The 24,529-nt window shown below is 41.7% G+C and overlaps 1 protein-coding gene across 2 annotated transcripts in view; it reads left to right on the forward strand.

The window, feature by feature from the left end:
- Nucleotides 1–11,310: 11,310 nt before the first annotated feature.
- The window catches only part of APPL2 (adaptor protein, phosphotyrosine interacting with PH domain and leucine zipper 2), a 39,092-nt gene continuing 25,873 nt past the window's right edge, over nt 11,311–24,529 (forward strand). For both annotated transcript variants that reach the window (XM_059816010.1, XM_059816008.1), the window contains exons 1-2: nt 11,311–11,369; nt 16,382–16,480. In XM_059816010.1, the coding sequence (XP_059671993.1) occupies nt 11,316–11,369; nt 16,382–16,480 (153 nt within the window). In that variant the 5' untranslated portion in view covers nt 11,311–11,315. The remainder of the gene's footprint in view (nt 11,370–16,381; nt 16,481–24,529) is intronic.

Below are 24,529 nucleotides of genomic sequence, written 5' to 3' on the forward strand. Positions count from 1 at the left end.
ATTATTGTGCATAGTCATGAAAATCCCTTTTGTTTTTAAAAGCTAACAGTCCAGGGCATATTATCCTTAGCTGATTCACAAGGTAGAAACAGAATTCAGAAGTAACACTTTCAAAGGTAAGTTCATGGGGAAGAAATAAGTCATAATTCAACACTAGCATGTTCACATTAGTGTCACGGCTGTTCCTAAAAACCTTTAGATTTTAGCACACAAACCTGCACAGAGCTTTTGAAGAATTTGCTCCTGAGCTCAGCTATTATCCACTCCCTGCTAGATTTTTCTTTCAGAGCCATAAGGATGACTCAGATTTGGGCCATGTAACCAAGCATTCCCCGAGATCATGGGATCCCTGTCTGAGGATCACTGTATCAACCTCAAACCTGATTTAGAAGGTGTATTTTATCAGTCTCCTTAAACAGCTGCATTCGTATCAGTGGCAGTGAAATACAGTTCCAACATCCGCAGCACATTCAGGCGTAGGAGCGTGAATTACCAGCTTTCAAGAAATGGTTACATTTGAGACATCAGACTCCTCCCTGGGAAAGCCAGAGGAAAACAAGAAAACCTCCCTGGAGATCTTTACCTGAATGCAAATTCTGACCTTCCATGTCTTATTTCTTCAGAATTAGTTAGGTAACTACCTTGCCTTTTCCCTTTCCAGATACAAATGAAGGATCCCAGTGACTTTTAATTAATAAAATTCTAAATTCATGGGCACATTTTCCTTAATTCCCCCCCCCCCCTTCCATTTGAAAAAGATGCTTGGCTTAGTGTTGGTTCATTTGCTGCTACAATCCAAGGTAGATGCCCTTGAAAATAACAAATGGACAAATGCTTACTTCGTATATTCAGGAACAGTTTGGAATCCTTTCTGTGCCCAAAAGGTTGATATATATGCTGTATTAGATCCTTTTATTAGAGGTCTTATAAAAATACAGGAGATACATAACAGTGCTTCCTACCTATGAGGTCACTCAACCTTCATTTTACTATCACTGATAACAAACAGTCTCCCGAAGCTCTATTCCAGAGGAGAAAAGCATCTTACTCTCTTCTTTTAATATGCTATGCAGACAGAGTAATCTCTTTCCCCTGTCTCTCACCACATAAATTAATTTGCAAGATGCAGCTAAATCAGCTTTTACAAACAAAGAAGGGATCACAAAAATGAAAAGATAAAAAAAAGGCAAAATGCTAGAGAAAGGACCTTTATACTGAGATGTCATTACGATGCCGGTGCAGCAGTGCATCCCTTTGAAACAAAGCATGTGCTTCACTTCAGGAATATGCTTAATCCCGCTGATGTGTACTTAACACACACTTGCACCATTTGAGAAGCCTAAACTAGTACTCAAGTCATGTAAGACAACCTGTTCTAGATCGCTGAGAGAAAACTGTCCTTGCCTCAAAATTGTATTAGAGAAAAGGCATGCCTCTCAGGAGATGGTCCTCTGCACAATATACTGGTCTGCCTTATGGAGTCCCACACTTTTATTTCAAGAGAGGCCTTTTTGCGCAAAAGGCTCTTATTTGCTTAGTATCGTGGGAAGATAGTACCCCTGCTTTATTTTCTTTTTATTTTCATGCACTTTTTCAGATGTAAATTCTTCCTCTACTGTTGATACCGATTTTCCTTACAGTTTTCCACACATAGTAATTGCTTTTGCCTCATTCTGGTAATGAAGCCAAATAGCACAGTCACTTCCTTGTTTTTGTATGCACAGTACCTGCAGATTGTAGAAACAGGAGATAGATACATCCTCATGATGAAAAATGTCTTTATCAAATCTGTGTATTTATCCACCTCTGATTATTTAACACCTTATCTTTTGAAAACTTAGGTAGGCTATATATAATTCACTCTGGGTGGGACTTTCATAACTTGTATGTACCATTTTATTGAAAAAATGGAATTCTGCTTTAGCCAATACCAGCCAGGTTAAAAAAGAGAAAAACTCTATGTCCATCAAAACAGTACCTCTTTATCTAAACATGCATTTAATACAAGAGGATGCTAATAATTTTGATTAATTGAAACTTCTGTCATATTAGGCATATGGTAAACAGAAGTTGTTCATACAATTAGCAACATGGAAGGAGTGTGTGTTAGCTTATTCAAAAAAGACACCCACATATGCCTATTATATTATTTTGCATTGACTGACAAAGAACAAAAGTATGTTTTTAACATTGAATTTTAATCAGAATGAGATTTTTGACAGATAAAATACTAGTAATTTTTAAGTGCTTAGAGAAGGCTTTTGTATACATAATTTGAAATATTTGTAAGAGCAGGGTATTTGTACACATGAAATAAAATGTAAGCAATCAGTATATGTAGTTACATAATGTTCTCATAGGAGACATCCTTTTAGCACCTATATAAAGGTGACAATCTCTTCTCACTTAGATTAAGATGAAGCAATTCACCCTTGTTCTAACATGGAGTCAGCTTCTGGATCCACAAGTAGAAGAAGCAAAGGGTAGAGAGAGACACAGAAATGGATGGAGTTTGGGAATCTCTGCATTAAATACTTAATCTAGTTTCATTCATTCCAGGTTCAACAACACAATGGAGGCAACGCACCAAAACCCAAGACCAGCTGTTCCTCAATATATCCCCAGAATTATTCCCAAAACACTAGTATTTTGTTTACTATTATTTGCATCTGTAAATGTGTCCATAAATCATGACTTGGGGCTCTTAAAATGCATGGGATTGCATAAAAATTATGAATTTAGCTTAAAACAATTGCTGTGGAGATTTACTTCTTTGATTTCTCATTAGTGAGCATTTAGGTTTTGAGGACTTGCATTTGCTCTTTCCTCCACAATGATAAGGACTAATCCTTTTCCAGCAAAACCAAAATCTCTCCCATCTCGTAACAAGAAGCACATGTCGCTCGGGGAAGTGCTGACGGGGAGATGACAGCCCCAGTAGCCCCTCTCAGCAAACCTGCCCCAGAAGGCTGCGACACAGTCAAACCACACATGCCAGCAGCACCGATCCAAATGTACAACAGCATAAATGAGAAAAGATCTGGACTCAAAGCTAACAATAACCAGAGCATGTATTTGAAATCAAGCCACACTTTCTTGATTTAGTTTTCAAAGTACTGAACATTGCTCCGTTTGGCAATGCTACAATGCAGTGTAAATCTAACAAGACCTCTGAAGTACTGTATCCACAAGCAGTTCTGTTCAGGCAAGGGCTGAAAAACTCTGCAGACTTTTCTTTTGTCACAGATTTCTTTCAAAGCAATTAAGTTAGTTTAAATGCTGACAAGAACATTTTCCATTGCATTATTATTCATGTTCTCTCCATCACGGATATGCATTGCTGTTCTGCTTGGGGCTTTTTTCTTTTTGCTATTTCATACAGGTTTGATTTGAGAGGGTGAAAAACTAATTAGGAACCATTGGTTTGCTCTAAAAAAACCTGATGTATATTATTAGGTCTTATTGACTCTGTCTGCTGTACGTTGTCTGCACGCTTCATGGCTTTCACAAAGACAGATGCTTGCTGATCTAGGATCTTGTCTGCACTTATGTTTAGAGTGTAAGATAATGACTGTATGTGACCCTTGAACTAAATATTCTGTTTGTAAAAAGTGAAAGAAAAACAAAGATAAGCAATGTGTTACCATAAATTAATTAGAAAGAACTGGAAAACTATTTACTGATCCAGCCAACATTTATATGCCTGATTATTCTCCAGGAATTTGACAGGCTAAACACAAGTTTCTATGTTTGCAGGACTGGAGCCAGGTAGTCAAGTGCACAGGTAACATATGGCAGCATTACAGGTTTTACAAAACTCCTGCCTGCATCGCAAATCTCATGGTGGGAAGCAAAAGGGCAGGGCAGCTTCTCCACTGCAAGGCAAACTCTGGAGAAGTTGATGTGAGGTGCTCAAACAGCCACATAAGATGGGCAGTTTATAGCCAGCAAGCTGCCTGAGGCCTGGTGAGATAATTCATCTTGCTTGTACCTTGCTCACAGTGGCCTTTATCCTGGGAAAAAACTGAGAGAGGTTTGCCAACTGGCGGAATTATTTTGCTAACAGCGGCAGTCTGGCCCTGCTGCCAGCCCTCCTAGGGGCCGTGCTCTGCAGCCTTCCTAGGGGCTGTGGTCTCACCATGTTGTAAGACCAGCGCATCTGTGACAAGACAGTCTAAGAGCTACAGTGCTATGAAAGGTAGTAACAATACTTGGCTTGCAACCTCCTCTATAATCATTCAACTCTGCTCCCCTTGTACTCCTGACTGGCCCCTACGAAAGCAAGCCACCAGCATGCCAGGGTGACGATCCTGCCACCAGCAGCAATGCTGGATAGAGCGTCTCAGTGCACACACTGCGCAATTCTGGCTTTCTGGCAAGCCCTGCTTTTGCAACAGTAGGTCCAGTCACATGACAGGAAAGGGTTTCCAGTATTTAGCTTTCTCCAGACAGTAGAAGAACTTCTAAGTGGCTGTCACAGGAAGAAAAATGGGAAACGTCTGATCTCACGAAGCTGGAAGCATCTGAACACTGTGGAGGAGCACAGAGCTTGGTGAGATTCCTGCTGAGCTAGACTGGGGGTGTCCAAGCCTTCTGCGGGGGCAGCAATGCAGCAGCGTGTTTTCCTGCTATGCCAGGACTTGCTTGTGTCCACGTGTTCATGATGCTGCCTTGGCAGCCTGCCCGGAAGAGTCACTCACCTTCAGGAAACAGATTGTGTACCAGTGCCCATTTGGGCGCTGCCTAGAGTTTCCTTATTGCTTTCTGTATCATCCTCTGTTTTTTCTGCTGTTTCTCTAAAAACACAAAGTGACACCCTGTTGCACCACCACGTCCTGCTCTGCCATTGCCTTGGGCAGTGCAGGCGGGCTCCGCTCAAGGGGAAAGAAACCAGGAGAGCCGTTTGGGGCCTCTGTAATCTGCACTAGCCTCAGTTATGGACCAGGACCCCCTCATGCTACACTATGTATGCGGAACAAAAAGACCCCAAACAGCAAGCAGGAAGGCCAAATGGCATATAATAATGCTAGTAGACTTTTGTGGACTTCTAATAGACTTTAGGGTATGTTCTGCTATGTATGTGTTGTGACTTTAGCATTCAGCTTTTTTAGCCTAAGCAGCCATAGAAAGATGCCAAGGGAAGGTGAATCAAAGGGAGTGATCAGCGTTAAGACAACATGAACTTTTCAATTCTGTTGTTCAGAAGGAAACACAAGAGTGCAGGGCCTGGTTGGTTCAGGTTTATCTCATGATAAAAAAATTAGGCTAAAAGCTGACTTTAGACACAGTGACAACATTAAGTGCATTTGCTTCTGATATTCGTATTAATGTTGTATTTTAAAGACTACAAAAGAAGGGCTCTGAGTCAGTGTTCCCTCTGACACTAAATTGGCAGTCCTACCTCCAGATCCAACCTGCATTTGCAACATGCTATTCTGACCTTTGGTAACCTTTACACCTAACAGGTTACTTATTAGCATTTCATAAAACAATTATATGCCAGGCATTAGATGTCTCTTATTTTCATCTACAGAATCATAACATATGTGCATTTCTTTGACAAAGCACTTGTATTATTCTTTCTGTCACTTGTTGTATTTCACAGTAAGGTTTTTCACTATATCTCAGATAACCCCGAACTCCATTGGACCATCACCTGAAATAGGAGAAGTGTCTGCTAGGTTAGGGAGCAACGTGCATTACAAAAAGCATAGCTAAAGGGAGAAAGAAGCCTGTATCTTAGCATTTGCCCAAGCACTGCAAAAACTGTGGACAAAGGGTAATAATACTAGCTTAAAATATTTCAGTACTTGTCCCTACCCACGAACCACCCATCTCCGCTTGCTCCTGTTCCTCGCAAAGCAAATGGAAACTGTTAAATCAGATGGCCTTCATCAGGCAGGCTCCCAAACAAACAGTCATGCCAACACCACCAGAGGCCATGCACCACAGGGCAGAGGCAGGCAGAGAGGAAGTGGTGGCAATACCTTGAGCCGGTATTGTCATCAGAGACTCCAGCTTTTGAAACCATATTCTTATTCTGGATATAGATGGAGTCTGCTGCTGTACTTGGTTACATGAGGGAACTTAATTGCCCGTAAATTACATGAAATTAAAGATGGCAGTTACACCCTTCACCTTCAAAGAGATTTTAATTCAATCCATCCCACCAGCCAGTACATCTGTACATATCCATTCTGGCATATTACTAATGTGTTTAATGGAAATAAACAAAGCCATGTGTTTTACGTTAAAACAAAGAGCATGAGATCTTGGTTACATGGCAATTAATAATTTCAATGGAATTTTATTTCAGCCTGGTATTATCTTGTGGGTCATACACAAAATCACAAGATACTCCTTCTCTATGTGTCCAAGAGTTCTCCTGTACATTAGATGCCCTATTATTAATTTAACCTGTAATTTCTTCAGATACTATTAAAAAATTGTTTTGGGATGCTTCTGGTAATGAGAGTAGTGAGATTCTTTTTCAAATCTTTCACTTGTAAAGGATTAATTTGAAGTGATTTATTGCTAATATCTTTTAATATGCCCTCTATATTTATGCAGGGCAGCTACATGACTTAGGGTAAATTATTACACCTCTAAATGTAATTCATAGTTCAAAGATTTCTTTGTCACTGAGCACGAAGAAAAAGTAAGAATATTAGGCACTGTGTGTCAAATGCATAAATAGACTCAGCTGACTTTGCAAACATGTGACTAGCACACTACTGCTCAGGAATTTCTTACAAAGTATAAGGTATGAAGCCAAGAAGGAAGTATAATGCAATATGCTCTTTAAAGTTATAATGGAACATATGAGAAAGAAAACACAATGCAGTATGACTTACTCTGTAACTAGTGTAACCAGAAAAAATAATTATAGTCAGCTCTCCATTAATTCTGGGTGGATTATCAAATTTGGAAATAAATTATGCTAAGGATGCACAACAGCTGCCTTGTTTCCAAACAGGCCAATTAAAGCTGGCAGGGCTTATTAACTCACGCACAGTACCATACAGGTACAGTGTTCCTGCTTCCAGCCCCGAGCTCACGCTGGGCAGTTTATGTCGTAAAGCACTTGGGCAAATAAGCCCCCCCAGGGAAGGCAAACCTGGAAGCATGGCACTGAGATAGTCCTGCAGAAGGCACAGTCCCCAGCTGCCATCTCACGCTGTGGTCCCTTCTGTCACATGAGCAACGGCAGTCTGGGGAGGACCATACTTGACTGGCTGGTTACCAAGGAAAATTCCTGACCAGCCTCAAACAGGAACAAGACTGTCACACATAAAACCCCAAATTCAAGTTTGAAGATGCACTAATTTCTGCGAAACTGCAGTAGTACCGGAAGATTTTACATCACTTTGTTAAGAGATTTATAGAGCAGACAAATCTTGAGCTTACACGTCAATCCAGACTTTCTTCTTGTTTCCTTTAAAATTGTTCATTCTCTCAACTATGAGATTTTTGGGCTAAATTCAGGCTTTTGCTGGAAGAAAACATCATCTTTTCGTAGAAACAGTACAATTAGTTCACATAATGAATTATGTCATACTCAATGCTCAATTATTTATTGATTTTATTTGATACTATTAATTCTTATTAGTTTTATAAGCAGTATGTATCAATTTCATTTTGGCCATTCCAGGGTTTTTACTTTAAGTTTTCACGTTCTAAGAGGCATTTATCTTAATATAATCAAGTCATCTGTAGGTTACAGAATACGCACATAAAAATTAATCGGACTGCTTACTGGAAGTGTTCTCCAGCTTAGTTCATACTGCCGTGACAGCTTTTTGAACATTCAGGTGATTGATTCTAGGTACTGTGTCTGCTGTTTCCGTATTCTCTTCCCATACGTACAATGTTCCCATTAAATTTGACTTTGAAGAATACCTATGAGAGTGCTTTTCACTAGCAAGACTTTTTGTAGTAACTGAGTATTGCATTCAACACCCAGATTTATAAGACAGGAGCTGAAGTGTTGTTAGTCCACTGCTAGCACTGCCCAGTGCAGCGAGCAGCTCCTGGACCACACAACAAGATAAATGCCATGCTGCTCCTCTTCCAGAGAGGGATAAAATACTGTGCAATGTAAAGCTAGAGACAGCTCTGAAGAAGCTGGCTTGTGTACCGGATGCAGCATAGGTACCACAGAGTGCCCCATAAGCATGCCACCTGGAGCTGAGGTGGCCAGGCTGCTTCCAGTGCGCTGCCTAGGTCTGGCAGCCCAGCACTGCAGCACTGGTGCCGTGCTCGGAAACCTGTGAAACCCAGAGACAGCATCTTCTCCTGTCAAAGGCTTAGACACCCCCTACCCTAATGTCTGCCTATACACAAAGATACCTATTTTTTTTATAGTACCACTACTGTTGCATAAATAAATTGTTGAAATCTTTGGTGGCAGTACTATGGCAGTACTATTTTAATTATTTTAGAAACATCATTTGGAGTTACAAGACTGAAGAATAATTTTTAAGACCTAATAATAAGTGACTGGGAAATTAATTGCAATTACCAGTAATCCAAGGAAAAGGTACTTTCAATTATTTATTGGCAAGATTTTTTTAAAAATTCAAAACCACCCGGACTGGATTGGGAAAGTTCAATAAAAATGTTTTGATCACTATAAATAAGCAATCGACCAAGTTTATAGGTGTGTAAGGAATAACGCAAAAAAGAATGACAGATAGTAAAGGCATCACCCTTCAGTAGTTACTGAAGTGCTTTTTGTTTTATTTAAATAAAACTAGTAGAACCTGTTCTGGAAATAGCTATCCTCAAGTTTGGAATGACAACAGGCTTCCACACTTGAACCTTAGACTAAACAAAGCCATCAAGAAGAACAAGATAAGACCTTAAAGGTTATAGCTCTTGGGACGGAAGACAATGTGCAATAAAAACACAAACCACGCAGATGTCTTCTTGGTGAAGGAAATACTTCAACCCAATGGGGAAGAGCTGTTGCTGAACTATTTCAAGACTAGAGGGGAAAAGAAAAGGGCAGAGTTGTAACAGAAGTATTTGGGAAATATTAAAAAATGCCCTGAAGCTACTTTAACAGATACAGAAAATCTCATAAAGCGTGGTCTTCTCTTCCTCAGTGAATTTCAAATGTTTTCAAAATCTCTGAAGAAAGGAAAGTAAGACTTTAATACAGACTGACAAAACTGGCTCAGAAGCAGTCATAGATTCTTCAGTCTAATGACTAACTAGTGCTTTACTTCATATTCTGTAGGCAAAAAAAAATTTCTCTGACCTCTTTCCACCATTCTAAAATTCTCTGAAACATTATTATGATAATCTATTTTTATTTTCTCATTATGTAAATACATACTGTCATACTTGGTATTTTTGGTATTAGCCAGTGATTTTTATTAGGGTTCAGTGTCTTTATTCAGGCTGGAAAAGCGGACTGAACATGAGAACTCTGTTCTTACTCAAGGGCCTGGAACAGGGAGTCCAGCTTCAGGATCAGTGGAGCAGAGTCATACCAAGACAGGCTTGGCACATTGGGTTAAAGGTCCTGTCACGAGCTTCAGAAGCAATACCAATCAATGTCAGACCCACAGAAATATCTTAGCCAAAATTACAGGGTTCAATGATCATTTCTCATGCATAATTAAAGCAAACAATCATGCAGCTGATCTGCAAAACTTTCCGAAGGCCACCTGCTTGTGTACAGTCTTTTAATCAGCAAAAAAAAAAAATCTGCATTAGCAATCACCTTTCTTGCCATACAAAATGTTCACTATTGTTTAAGAATGACATAAGTGGAAAAATCCACTGGGATTTAAATGCAAAGAGCAGGCACTTACCATAATGGCAAAGTAGGCCAATGTCAATGTTTGGAGTTTTTTCACAACTCAAGTTGCATTTTTTTAAAAATTATTTTTCTTCTTTTAAAAGAGGGCAGCAACATGAGTTATCTGAAGACTGTGAAATTTCTTCTCAGATTATAACATCTTATCATTTTACAGTCAATATTTTTGTTTGCGTATTCTGTTTAATTGGCAGGATTCTTCCTAAACTCTTCAGAAATGTTTTGTTCTTAAATGGGATTCTGGTTTTGTGTATCTCCGTTTTTGCCTTGAGCCACACTGGAACAACAAAAGCTACAGCTGAAAAGGACAGAGCAACTGATCTGCACATCAGTAACTCTGGAATTTTAGAGAAAGAGGGATCCAAAAGCAGTGGACACTCTTCAAAAACATGAACATAATGAAATACTCATGGATCAAGCAAGACTCTGCTCACTTTGGAAACACTAGCTTTGTTCAACTAAGAACCTGAATTAATGTCCAAATGCTGAAGTTATCCAACACAATTAAGACAGCAGTGAGACAATAATAAAAACATGGCTTTGTGTATGAAGGACCAGTAACTTAAAATGCATCCCTTCTAGCTCCCCAAGTGTAGGGATATGGCCAAGTGGGGATTGACCTGCCAGGAGTGCTCTGCGGTCCCGCAGTTTCGCTTGCAGAGTTGTCAATAAACAAGATCAAATGCAGATGCCACAAACGAGGGCTGCTCATAAGCAGGCCTGTCTTAGCCAGTGGCCACACTGGTCCTAGAAAGTGGCCGAGGCCCTGGGGTGCTTCTCTGAGCCAACTGGGGCTCCAGCAAGCTGGCTGACCCTGCTGGCAGCCCCCAGCCCTGGGGTGCCCCTGAGGAGAGCTGTGACACCCGAAGAGGCACAGCAAAGGGCTCACCCACAGCTGGAAGTCCTTAAGCCCCACAAGTAGACTGGAGAATGCGATCTTCCCCTCATTTCCATCACACACACCCATGCACCCTCGCAGCCAGGGAGATCTCCCTCAGCTGACCGGAGAGCCCAGAGACGCCACTCTATCCCCCTTCCCACCACCCTACTGTCCAGGGGACGGAGCCAAGAGCGGGGCTGCGGGAAGCCATTCCAGCTCCCGCTGCCCGCAGCTGGGGAGGAGGTGAACAGGCGCCCTCCACCTGGTGCCTCATCCCCACAGGCGAGGCCGCCACGGCGCCGGCCAGGCCCTAGGAGTTAATGGCGGCAGGAAGCCACCCCCTCGCCTGCCCCGCTCCCTCCTGCCGCCGGCCCTCCCCGTGACTCGCTTCCTCCGGCGGACGGGAACTGGGAGGAGTGAGCGGCCCCGAGCTGCCGCCCCTACCCCGCCAGCGGAGCCAGCCAGCCGCCGTGCCCCGCTGCCCGCGGAGAGCCGCGGCCGCCCCCGCGGGGAGGGACGCCGCCGAGCCCCGCCGGCAGGGCGTGCCAGCGGGCGTCCGCCGCCACCGCGCACCCAGCTCCCTGCGCCCAGCCGCGCCGCAGCGCCAACATGCCCGCTGTCGATAAGCTCCTCCTGGAAGAGGCTTTGCAGGACAGCCCGCAGGTAGCGGCCCGCTGCCAGGGGCGACGCTGGGGCGGGGGGCGCAGCCGCGCCGCGGCCGCTGCTGGAGGAGAGCCCGGCCGCCCGCCGGTGTGACGCACCTGGGCTGGCGGTGCCGGCGGGCAACGCGCTGGGTCCGGCCGGGGCGGTGGGGGGGTTGACACCTCCGGAGAGCCGGGAAGCAGCCGTCCCGCGGCGGAGAGAGGGGTGTCAGCGGGCGGTGCAGGAGGGCAGGGCGGCGGGGCAGCAGGGCGGGCTCCTGACGGGCGGAGAAGTGGGTCAGGGCGACTTCGCCTGTCGGAGCCGTCGGGGAGCAGGGATGGTGTGGAGCAGGTAAACGGCACCCGCGTAGCGTCGCGGGAAGGTTTTGGCCTCCAGCGGGGCATCTGTCGGGGAAAAACAGGCTGTGTCTGCTCGTGAAAAGAGCCCTCTGGAGAAGAGGGCTGCACCCCAGGGCGCGGGGGCAGGGTGTGAGGAGGCCGGGGCACGGCGCCCTTTCTCCTCACCTGCCTCAGAGAAACCTCTCCTTTGGCTTTTTCTTCACGCGGTCCCATCTGGGTGAGCGCTGGCTGGCTGTAAGCGTTGCCCTGAAGAGGTAAGGTGTGTGGGGGTAGGACACACGGACGTGGCTTGCTGCCCTGGCTTCATCTGAGGTCCCTGAGGTGCTGTGAGTCACCTGGCCTCCCTGACGGAAGTGGGCTGAAGGAGTGTCACTGCCAGCATGCCTGCCCCTCCTCGCTCGTGGTGAGGGATCCCAAAGGCAGTAGTTCGGATACAGGGGCTTCCCATGGGGCTAGGTGAGGTGAGGTGGATCCCACCGAAGATGACTTCCTTCTGAAGGAGTCCTAGAAACAAGGACATGCAGTTGCTGCCTTTTCCTTCCCAACCTGTGCAGGCAGGGGAGAACATTTATTCTCTCACGCCTGTGCTATGCCCAGCCCAGTGTAGCAGCCTGTGCCCCAGTGCTGGGAGCCATGATGTGACACAGCTGTGGAAGTGACTCCTGAGGACCGTGGAAACCCCACAGTGAAGAACTCGCCATGTCGTGATGTCTTCGGGGGGCAGAGAGGTGTGAGGCCTTGAGAGCTGGGAAAGGAGGATGGATGGAGGGAAGATTGGATGGAAAAGAGAAGTAAGAGGCAGGGGAAAGAGTGGAAATTTCACAGAGGGGTGGGGAAGGCATGCTTGAGGACAAAGTGTGGTGCAGACAGAGATACAAAAGTAGTTGGTGAAGCAGGGAAAGAAGAAGGGAGGGCAGGGTGGATCAGCGTGGATCCTACTCCCAAGTAGCTCTGTGTTGTAATCCTAACTCATCTGCTGATGGATCAGGAGGAGGAGGAACGAATAGGTAAGCTGTGGAGCAGATTGCTGAAAGGTGTTACAGAGTCTGTCATGAGATATTTTGAAGGAAAGATTGGACATGCACCTGTCAGGACTTAACGAGTCTTGGGGCTCATCTTGATCACCTATTCTTATCCTGTTTTCTTATGATTCCATGAAATGCCATCCTACTAAGAATGATTTTCATCATCTGTGTTATATGGCATATGTGGAATCAACATCCTTAGAGATTTTCAAAACTTGACTGGTTGAATAACCTGATGTGATGTCAGAGTCAGCCCTGCTTTGAGCAGGGGTTTGGACAAGGTGACCTGCAGAGTTCCTTGCCAGCCTGAACTGTTCTGTGTTCCACAGTTTACCAAAATGTGCTAGATTTATTATAAGCAGTTACTAATATTTTTGGTATTAACCTCCCCACTGCATTCTGGAACTGAAGAACTTGACACACAGGATAAGTGAACTCATTTACCTCTTCAGTCAACACTTCCTTCAATGATTAAAAATGTAACACGGACTGAAAGCAGCTGGACAATGCACTGAACAGAGTTTGGAGGTCTTCATCTTTCTTCTGACCTGAAATGAAGGCTGTTAACATCTCCTTTGCAATTACTGGAAATACCAGACTGCATAAACCCAAGTATTTGCAGGATGTTTTGTCTTGATTTGGTCATTACTTTTTGTTCAAGTCCTACAACTTTGGGAGGGAGGGGCATTGTTTAATTTTTTTAATGGCCGAGCGTTGCTAAAATCTATTTTTTCATGCAAGGAAACAGGGTTTTTTTTCCAGTCTTTTATATTATTTTTTTCTTGGGGAGAGCTTTAGATTCACAGCACAACAGGGTCCCTTTGTGAGCTGGGTGCTACAAAATCAAAGCAAAAAGGCAGTCTCTGTCCCACAGAACTTAGAGTGTAGCAGCTTATGGGATCATTTACCTCTGCATAAAGTGACCCGATTCTCCTCTGCCCTGTGCAGTCACTTACAGCAATGCAAAGGGATGGTAAAATGAGGATATAACCTCACTTTGTATAAACTGTCTGAAGTATATAAATTACGTGCAAGATAGAAGAGAATTAGGCCAAAGTTATTTCTTTGTCAGTCTTCTGAAACTTGATTTCTCTTTCCCCAACAGTATAGTACTTTTGTCATGATTTGTCTCCAAGCACTGGCTGAAGAAGGCCATAAGGAGTGTCTTAATTCTGAAGTGCTTAGCCACAAAATAGGAGAGAAATTTACATAAGCAGTCATGGTAAAACCTAGGGAAATATTTACATGAAAGTAGAAATTTTTTTCCTATGTTTCCAGAAGCTGAGATAATGGTGCTATTAATGAGGCCTCCTAAATGTTAACTTAATATTTGGATTACTGGTTTATTTCAGCAGCATTAGCTGCTATTCCAGAATTTGTCAAAACAGCAACAACGAAAATATACACATGCTGGTATTTTGTTGCAGTGATTTAAAATGGCGTTCTTAAATATAAAAGTTTCCAAGAATAACTTCCAAACTGCTTGAATCATTTATTGGTTTTATTATTTTTGAACAATGTGCTAATAACTGAGGCCAAGACTTTCAGAAATTATTTCCCAGAGCTGTTCTACCTCAACCTGTATTTAGACATCTGAAAAACTGAACCTGCAAAAATTCAGTAAGTTTTAGGAATGTAGCTGACATTCCTGTGTTTGGAAACATTTTCCAGCATGCAGAATGTGTGATTTGTAGCCTACTTCAGGCAATTTCTTTATAACTTTTCAGTCTTGACTTGAGATTTGTCTTGATAAACATTGCGTCAAGTATTATAATTTTTGCCTTCCCTAGATTTATTTTGTAACCATCTTCATACCCTGTGCATTTCATGTGCTGTTGTAACAGAAAACAAGAAGGATGAGCACTGTATATATAGAAGATAATTTGTTGACATTAGTTTTGCTTGGTTTAATGCATCATTGATGATAAAACATTTAAAACCGGATATTTTTGAAAAGCAGTATGTTTTCAGTTACTGAAATAATAGCTTAGTGTGGAAAACTCTCAAAATCACGCCACTGTCCTTGTAGTGAAGTTCTGCACAAAGGTCCTTTGTAAGTTTGGGTTCTTGCTATCCATTTCATTGACTTGGTCTTCTCTCCATTCTTTGGTTTTCAAGTTTTCTTTATTTGAAAACAGTACTTTGTATTACATATCTCCTTACATGCAAAGATCTCAAACTAGTTTCCCAAATGCACTGACTTCCAGTGTATCTAAGGTAGGAAGTATCATCATAGCCTCTTAGCACATTGGCAGGCTGAAATGTTGAGAGCTCTAGAGTTACTCGAAGTATGGAAATACTCCCGTGCAATGTCTAGAACAGAACCCAAGGACTGACTCCCAAGTCATGTATTTTAACTGCTGAGCAACACTAATTTCTGGCTTAGATACTTCTCGGCAGAGATGAAATGATAGTTAATCTTAGGCCAGGGTTCTTGAAGGATTCTGATCTTGAGTTTCTCAGGACAAACATAAAGTCTGGGCAGAGGGTTTTGTAGAGAAGAATAAATGCCTTGGGGAAGTACATGTGCTTTCTGTTAAAAGAGTGGAGCAACTTAAAACTTAAATCTTTGAAATAAATTTCCCAGATTTGAACCTGGATACTTCAGGTACGTTAGAGATTCCTGTAATAGGAGGATAGATAAAGCACTTGCTGTGTTACAGGACTGACGTGATTATGAAAGTACTGGAGTTTATGCGTGCCCCTCACGTAAGCAGGTGAAACTAATTAATGTCATATAAATTAGCTGTACAGATGGAAAGACATTGCCAGTTAGCATCAAATAGATTGGATTTACCAAAGTTAAGACTTAGGATGGATCATGACTTTATTAAAGGGACAGCCTGCCCTCATTTGTTACAGTCTTGATCTAGCAAATTCTGGAGCTCAGCATTATTCTGAGATATCTTTGTTTCCCATCTCAGGAGCTGTGTCAGCAATATAATTCTTTGTTCCTGATTATTCCACCAAAACAAACTAAGGGAATTCATGTCTTTAGGATAACACAAGTCATTATGCTCTTTTTGCCCCCTGTTTGCTGACAAGGATGAGCTAGCAGAATGGAGAAAGTACGGGGTATCTCTGAGTGGGTGTATACTTCTCTGCCTGTTGTTGTAGATGAACGCTCAGTTGTTTGGTCCCATTACGTCAGCTCGCTTTGGCAGTGGCTCTTTTAAGAGTTGCTCAAGACAGTTGGGAGTGAATAATACTCTGTAAATTATCTCATGGAAAGGGGTGCTTTTAATGCAATCTGACATTCGAGAAGTAAAGTGAGCAAGCAGTGGTGTTTGACCCAGAGTCCTTAATGTGGTTTGGATTACTGTAGTCAGCAGGCAGATACTCAGGATTTTTTACATTTCTGATTATGTTGGAAAGAATGTCTATTAGTTAGAGCAAGAGACCAGGAGTCAGGATTTGGACATAGCATTTTATAACTTCACTTTCTTATGCCTCAGTTTACCTACCCATAAGAGAAGGCCTAATTTCTACATGTTTTGAGATTCTGAATAAACAGAATCATGCAAAGTTAAAGGCTTATTATTTCTGATTTATTTGTATTTTTTGCTGCCATCTATTTACAGTCGTTTATGATTTTTTTTAATATTTTCACTTGGGACTAAAACCATTTGCTTTTTTTCTTTTATTGAAGACTCGGTCTTTGCTCAGTGTATTTGAAGAAGATGCAGGAACCCTTACTGAATATACAAACCAGTTGCTTCAGGCAATGCAACGAGTGTATGGTGCTCAGGTAATTTTTCATTTGTGTTTCTTTTGTTCCATATGCAGTAGAAGATAAATTGCTATTATGATGCTGTTATTTACATGAAAGTTGCCAAGTACCTGCACGTCTTGTGGTTTAAGAGGAGTTGTGGGTGTTTTCCATCTGATATCTCAGCTCTTTCCTGCCTTGATGTTCAGAAAAGTCATATGGAAGAAAAAAATCTTAACCTGCTTTGTCTGTCTCCCAAACAATTAATAAAAGAAAAAATTGTAGTATGTCCTTACCTTATGGTACATTGGAAGCCCAGCCTTGACAAAATAGCTTGCCAAACGTAGACACAATACACAGATAGGTATTCACACTAACTTTAGGCATCTAACTTTGATGCTGTGACTCACCACTTGGAAGGAACTGTCTATGTCCATTGATTACAGAGAGAATGTACACTTTGAGTCATACTGAAGTTGAGCACCTAAAGTAGTCAGTGTGAAAAATATGGGAGCAGGAGCAGAAAAAAATAACCCTTTCTAAAGCACTTACATGACCTAGATGACTAAATCCCTTTGAAAGTAAAATTTGTAAGGTAAATCATATCCAGTGCTTTGGAAAATATTTTTATAAATCTGAGTGATTTGCAGTGAAGCTAGGATTCCCATGTGCATAAAACTAGGTAAGTACCGTATCTAGGTCTTTAAAGACATACACAGTATCTCGTGCAATGTTTGCAAGTTCTTATGTAGGTTAGATACCTGAGTTCCTTAGAAACAACAGCTTTTCTATTCTTAAACCAGTAAATCAGAGGACACAGAGATGAGGAGAATGGGGGTATTTTGAATTTACTGGAAGACTGAGTGCCTGATTCTTACGTTATCAGGAATCAGTTCAGCTGTAAAACTACTGCAAGTGGATGTCCATTTGGTGGGATTGCTCTTTTGGGTGACTGATAGTATGGCTTGGAAGAAAAAGCCATCTGCCCAGGATCTAGCTACCTACACCTGGAAGATCCAGCTTTGGAGAGCTTCAAAGTCTTCATGTCCTGGATCCTGTGCAAATGCAGAGCAATCAGAGCCTTACAGCACAGCTCAGATACTTAGAAAACAATACAGCACATAGCCAGGGGCTGGAGAGGTGACATGAAATCAGCACTGAAAGTCAGTGATGGGCATTTTGGTAGAGTCACTGAGCTTTAAGAGTAGCAAGAGTGTGGGCATGTTGGATGGTAGAAATCTGAAACTAAAGAGCAGGTAGGATTGAAATAGGTGAAAGAAGGAAATCAGAGGATAAATATGGCTTGATTATTAAGTGTCCAGCTTGTGGACTACATGTCCCTTTGCCTGGCTGATGCCTTTTTAGGATGGCATTTTAGGAAGCAGTTACTCTGGCCTGTGATTCATGAAAAAGTGCTTTGTCTGCTTTTGTTTGCTTCTTCCTTTCCATCTTGCTTTTTAGTCTTCTCCATTTCTGTTGCCCCACAGTTATGACATTTCCTCTTTCTTGTCACTGTCTCAGCGCATTTATCCATGTGTACTTTGCACTACTACTGAGTCTACTTCAGTTTCCCAGCACTTCTTGGCCACTTTCTTCCTGCACACTTCCTGCTTTAGTTCGATCTAAATATTCAGTCAGTTGTGAATATTGGATGTGTTCCTTGAAATACCTCATCAGATGTTTGATGCCATTTTGAGATGGGAGGTACATAGCAGTTGTTTAAAGTCAAGCTTTGTAAGGACATGGAGGAGGGCACCCTACACTACCATTAACTTAGGAAAATTCAGGTTTAGTGGCCAGTGTTAGGGACTTTACCAAGGACATTGGCTCAACACTTACCGTTCTTAGTGTTGCTGCTTCTGCCATTTAATTTCTTGGGAATCACCGTGTCTTGTGACTTCAGTTTGGGTTTGTGTTCTTGGGATCCAGTAGTGGCAAAGAAATGACATTGCAGTAACAAGAAAGCATAAGTAGATCATATTAATTATGTAAGTGGAAAAGAAAACTGGAACTTTCTGTGGTTTTTATTCTATATATGCTTTAAAAAGTCTTGATATTTTTGCATGAGACCTAAATTTGGGGCAATATTCTGGTTTTTAAATAAAAATTAATGGAAATAATTAATTCAGCCATATATGGTGGTTAATTCCCAAGAGAATGTTAGTGTTTTGTAGGCCAACATTGATTTCTGACTAGTTTTACTGAGCTTTGCAAATAAGCTTTCTGACTGAACTCGCCCTCAATTTTTGAGAGGCATAACCCTTATTGCAAAACTCTATGATTGCAGTTGCCATAGAAAGATAAGTGTAACGCTGAATTGCCCACTAAACATGAACAGTTAATAAAAATCTCTGTGTAATATTTCCTTGCTGCCCAATCACAACTTGAGAGAAAATCAACTTTTGCTGATGCGTTGTTAGGAGACGCATTGTCTGGGCCTCACTAGAGGCATATTAGGAAGTGCTACCAACCCTTTTAGTAGAGGGTTTAGAGATTTAATACAGTGTAAAATTGAGAGTAGCAAGAAGCCAGGTTCTGAATTTGCCTTTTTATTTTCCCAACTTAAATTTTGTCTTTGCAAAGTCATTGTCATCCCCTGCTCTGATTCCCTTATCTGTAAAACAGGAATTACAGTTACTGACCTACTTCAAAGCAATGACACAAGTTCTGTTTGCACAGCCAGGAAAATGGCTGGAATCACAGTCATGGCAGTCAGACAAAACAGCAGTGGGTTGTACCTGTCCACAGTATTGAAAAATCAGGGTTTATGCCCCCTCTGAACAGTTAGGACAGTTTTAAAAATGTAAATCTTACTTTCTTCCTAACTACATTCTGAACTTTAAAATTTCCCAGGTGTGTTTCAACCATATTTTCAAGATTTTCTGGAGAAGTTTACTAGAAGTTTGGTGTTTCTTGTGATGAAAACTCAGATTTTCTTGTAATTCAACCCACTGTAGCTTGTGATCAAATAACAATAGTTGATGGTTTTGAATGGATGCAGTGCAAAGTCTCAGGGGAGTAGCAATTAGTACCAACTGCAAGCTGTTCATTATCCATGTAGATTTATGCATAAAAACACTGCTTTGTGTGCAGAGCAGCAGTAAGTTTGTAAATTGACAGCTCAGGCTGCTCTAAGCACTTGGATCAGTGCATTTGAAAGGAGAGTCCGAGAAAAAGAGAAGTATTTGCCCTGGCGTTTTTTAAAACACTTAGAAAAGTAGGAATATTTTTGAACACTCCTTTTTTTTTTTTTTCCTTAAGCTATAGATTTCTGCTAGGTGCTGTGTACCTAACTTTTCAGACTTACATGTATTCAAGCAGGACATCATTTTGCATGCCTTTAACTTTTCTTTAACAGCAGGGCAATTGTTGGGATGAAGCCCACCCCAATGAATGCACCCAGTAAACAATGTAGACAGAGCTTTGAAATTACATGAAACTGCTGTTATCCCAAGAGTGGAAGGAGGGGTCTGCAGCATCCTGCCCTGGGGTGGAGGTGTTGCAGGGTGTTGCAGTGGATACGCTGCCTAGGCACACGGAGCCACTGGATGTGGAAGAGCCCGTAACACTAGGCTGCAGCTGGGTGATATCTTGGTAGCAGATTGCCTTTGGGTGCAAGGCCTTCAGGGAGTGACAAGCCCGCGGTTGCTGTGCAGGGTCAGGACAGTGGTCTCACCTCTTTGGGCACTCACACCAGATGTGATGGGGTGTTGACTCTATTTTGCACATGGAATTATTTAGTGAAAAAGAGTCTGTGATGCTACAAGGGAGATGCACTGTATGATGCCATGATTAGGGAGAAGTCACAGGAACCAAGTGTACTAGCCGTGCTCGAGGAGCGAGGTTTGGTTGATCTGGCAAACCTACGTGTGTAAGTATAGTGAAGCATTTTTATATTTTTTCATCAAATAAACCACATCCGTGTGAGTACATATTGTACTTCCTGGTGTAGTTCTACCATCTGTGCTGTGGTACCCTGAAGTAGTTATGTTAGTGGTTTTGTAGAGGAAGTCTTCCTTAGAGAGTTTGTTCTTGTAGTTCTTCCTCCTTGCAAGCAAGCTCTGATGATGCATCTGGCATTACTGCTGTCTGATTTCTGTGACTGTTGTGTTCATCATTCTGGACATTTTATTACATGAGCAATAGGTAATGCAGCAAGCAGGGACTGTTAGGAAACTTCATGTACTGAAGTTGCATGCTGAGGCTCTTGCAATGGTGTATGAGCGGGTGTGCATGGTTTACATTCCTGACTTCCCACTGCCATAGTAAATTATTTTCAGAGCTTTACTATCATCTCCAATTCATCATACTATAGAAATGGCTCAGCTGGGATCTTCACTTGAAACAAAATGCCATTTAGAAACTCAGGAGACTGTTGTGTCTCTACTGACTATTAGAAGGGATAAACAGTTAAGCAGGTTAGAGGAAAGTAGGATGCAGTATTTTGTCATGGGAAAGAGGTTTCATCTCATTATTCCTGACAAATCTGTGTAGGTACTAAGAGCAGTGATGGCAGAAGAGGACTAAAAAGAAACCCATGTTGCCTTTATCAATATATCCCAAGAGAGAACAGCACAGGAATTGTGAAGTGTAATTCTGTTCAGCATCTGTGTCTCTGAGCAGATGACAGAGTCATCTTGTGATTCCACAGTCACATGGGCAAAGCAGCCACAACCTCTGGGGCTCACTGCCTTTTTATGTGCAGACTCCTAAGGAAACTTTTGACAATTGTGGAATAGTCTTGGGTTGTAGGTACCACATGACATGGGTATCAGGATAGCTTGATCCAGTAGTCCAGGGTTATTTTAGGTAGTGCTTTATACCAGTGTTATTTCTCTCCCCAAATTCATGACACCTCATGTCTGCATTTTTCAACAGTGCCGCTTGTTTCATCTTCATATGTATTGACTTCACTAGGCTATAACTCAGTAGATAGGTGTCAAGCTCTCTAGGGCATGCATAGATTTTCATATTTATTATGTTGCATAGCTAACTCCAAGCGTTCAGAACTCTTAAATTAGTTCTTGCTAATTTAACTAACAAGTAAGCACTGATCCAGTTTTTCTTTTAATTGCTTTCTTTTCATGTCTGAGGGAACAATTGTGTTGCCTTTTCTAACTATAAGACCTTTTTCCCAAAACCTTTTGAAACTATGTGTGTTTTGTAAACTTCCCATTCCACATAGAGAAGCTTCAATAGAGTATTAATAAATTACAGCTGTCAGCACTGACTTCTGTGAAATACCATGTATATTATTGTTCTATATTTATTGTAAGTTTGCCTCATATACCTCTGCGCTTCATGAGGCATATTCAGCATATGTTGCTAACAGAAGTAAGCAGAGCATTATCACATGAGAACTAATGTATTTACAAAGCCACAGGAGTTGTTTTTAATACTGCCTATGAAGTTGGAGTTGTCACTATGCCTGGAAGCAAGTTAACATTGTGCTAAGCAGGAGAGATCTGAGTACTACAAGGAGACATTAATGTATGGATGCCCTGCTGATAGTAATCGTTTTGCAAGAAACTGAAGAGATTCTTTGCCTACTGAACTAGTCATCCTACTGTAGCTACTTTTGCTGTTTTACAGCAGAGTTTTGACTAGTGTCTTCTATTTCTTGAAGCTATTAGATGATCCTTTGCTGAACTGTTCACATTTGTGAGGACTGAATGCCATGCTCTGAATCAGTAGTAGGGCCAGCCATATGTGAGCCTGATCTTGTAAAGTGCTGGGCAGCCTGAGCACCCTGATGAGGCTTAGCTTCTCTCACCCTTGGGTTCATGTTTCCAAGTTATTTAATATGCAGACCTAAGCCTGTAGGACTGTAACATTTGCTAGATTGCTGGAGAACTCTATTTTGTAGGAAGATGACATGCACATGTAGGCAGAGCTGCATAACACTGTTGTATGAAGACCCAGTTCTTTCTGTGCTGTGCCTGGTTTTGAAGGTAAATGTGTTCCCTAGTTCTGAAAAGATGAGAAGGCTGCAACTGCCTCATGGACCTCCTCCTTCAACCACCTACCTGTTTTTTTTTTTCTCATTTATAAGGCATTAAGCTTTCCCAGATGTAAGCCAAATTTTATTATGTGCCATTCTGCACGTACAGAGTGCATGAATAAATCACTTTACCAGTATCTTGCTTGTTTACATGAAGAAGCCTTTGGCAGTTCGGTGTGCTGGTTGCATGCAGAGTTTTAAAAATGCCTGGTTTAGCTGGAGTAGGAAAGTAGCTTTGCAGAAAGCTTCATTATATTGGGATTGGAATTGGACGTGCTGGAAAGCTCTCTGTCTTTAGAAGTTAATTTATAGCTCAACTTAATCCTTTACATGCCCTCAAATCTGGAGTCTGTTAGATGACTGTCTATAGAAATATCTTCTGACTTCAGTGTATTAGCCCTCAGAGTTTATTTTGGAAAAATACAAAAAGAGACCCTAAAAAGGGATAGACCGTGTCGCTGGTAAATGGTTAATGGCATGGACATTTTATTACGGATTACAGAAAAATCATATTCTCTTCTGATGATACAGAAAGCTTGCTGAATAAAGGTGATAGTGAAGAAGGTGGAATCAACCCAGAAAAATCACATGCCTTTGCTTTGGCACTGGAAGAGAAAATAACAGTTGGACATTTTCTTGCTGACTTATTTGAAGGCAGGGTGAGGTACTGAAGTAACTGGAGAATTAATGTTTTTTAATCTGTTGTTTTTTCATTTGTGGTAGAATAATGCCAGATTCAAGACACCACTTCCATTACCTTATCTGTGTGAACTGGTGTTACTGAACTTTATAAAAATCTTTTCCTAGGGCTCGCATGCCCTAACATGCCAGCCAAGGTTAAAAAATAAAAAAAAGATCAGCACGTCTGTAATCATAACTGATTGCTTGATACCTATTTGCATACAGTCCTTTCTTCTTTCCTTCTAGTATACTTTTTTACATTAATGCTGCAATGATGTTTTCCCTGCTAAGTAAGATCATCTAATGAAAATGAATGTATTTGTGAGCCCCAGTACTGGTTAATTTTGCCTTCATTTAGAATACTTGGATTTCTGTTTAGGATTTTATTGGGTTTCTGCCTGATACATCATCTCATCAATATCTTTCCCACTCCAGAAATGCTTGATGAATTCTCAAATGTCAAAGTAATGTGGAAGAGATGTGAGCAGGCAGTCAGGATTGTATAGTAGCTTTTCTTTTGCTGTGGTATACGGAATTTCAGTCACTTTGGGATAAAAGAAGTGAACGTTGCTGTATTCCATGGGAAAATGTCTTGGAAATAGATTAAAACCTCTTAAAATAATTTGCCTGGATTTAGTAGATTCATCAGTTGAAGCAATGCAAATAACTTTTAAGTCTTGAGACTGGTTAGTACCAGGGGAGGCAGGGTAGAAGGCTGATTAGGAAGAAATAGGAGGAGGATTAAACTGAACTTTCCCAGATTAGTGTGTTTAGCAATGCAGTATTACCATTAGGTCAGCAGAGCGCTTTGCCTGCTTCCTGTTTCTTACGTGGGGTGGCTGTGTTTCAATTTCCTAGCTTAACTGGATTTATTTACAGCTGTTTTGGGGGAGTGTGTTTGGTTGTTGCATTTTTTTTTCCTAGTGATACAATAAATAATTATGTACCTCTAATGGGAACAAAGTCTGGCAGAGGTTGGGAGGGAGGATGAAGGACCCAGGATTAACTCTTCTATATGGGCAGGGATTGACTAACATTTGTTTGTGGTGATCTGACACAAAGAACTGAGCCTGTAAATGAAAAATGTGACCTGTTGGTATCAATGGGATATCAGTGATGTGTGGAACTGTTGTCCCAAAATCGGCCTAAAGTCCCGAAGCAAATTTTATGCCAGGGCCTTCCATCAATTTGTTCTGTACCTGGAGTAGCATGCCATGAATGTCTACTTGGGGTCTATATGTGGCTGTTGTCACCTGATCATATACAATATGATATTGTTAACTTACACTCCTTTGACACCCTCAGGGTTTACATATTTCCCCCATTACCCTGTCATATACTAGAGACTGCTGCTGGGGAGTGGTGATCACTGGAAGATGCTTCTTCCACACACCTGTTTGCATTGC

Source organism: Gavia stellata, chromosome 4 (assembly GCF_030936135.1).
Source record: "Gavia stellata isolate bGavSte3 chromosome 4, bGavSte3.hap2, whole genome shotgun sequence".
In the NCBI taxonomy this organism is placed as follows: domain Eukaryota; kingdom Metazoa; phylum Chordata; class Aves; order Gaviiformes; family Gaviidae; genus Gavia; species Gavia stellata.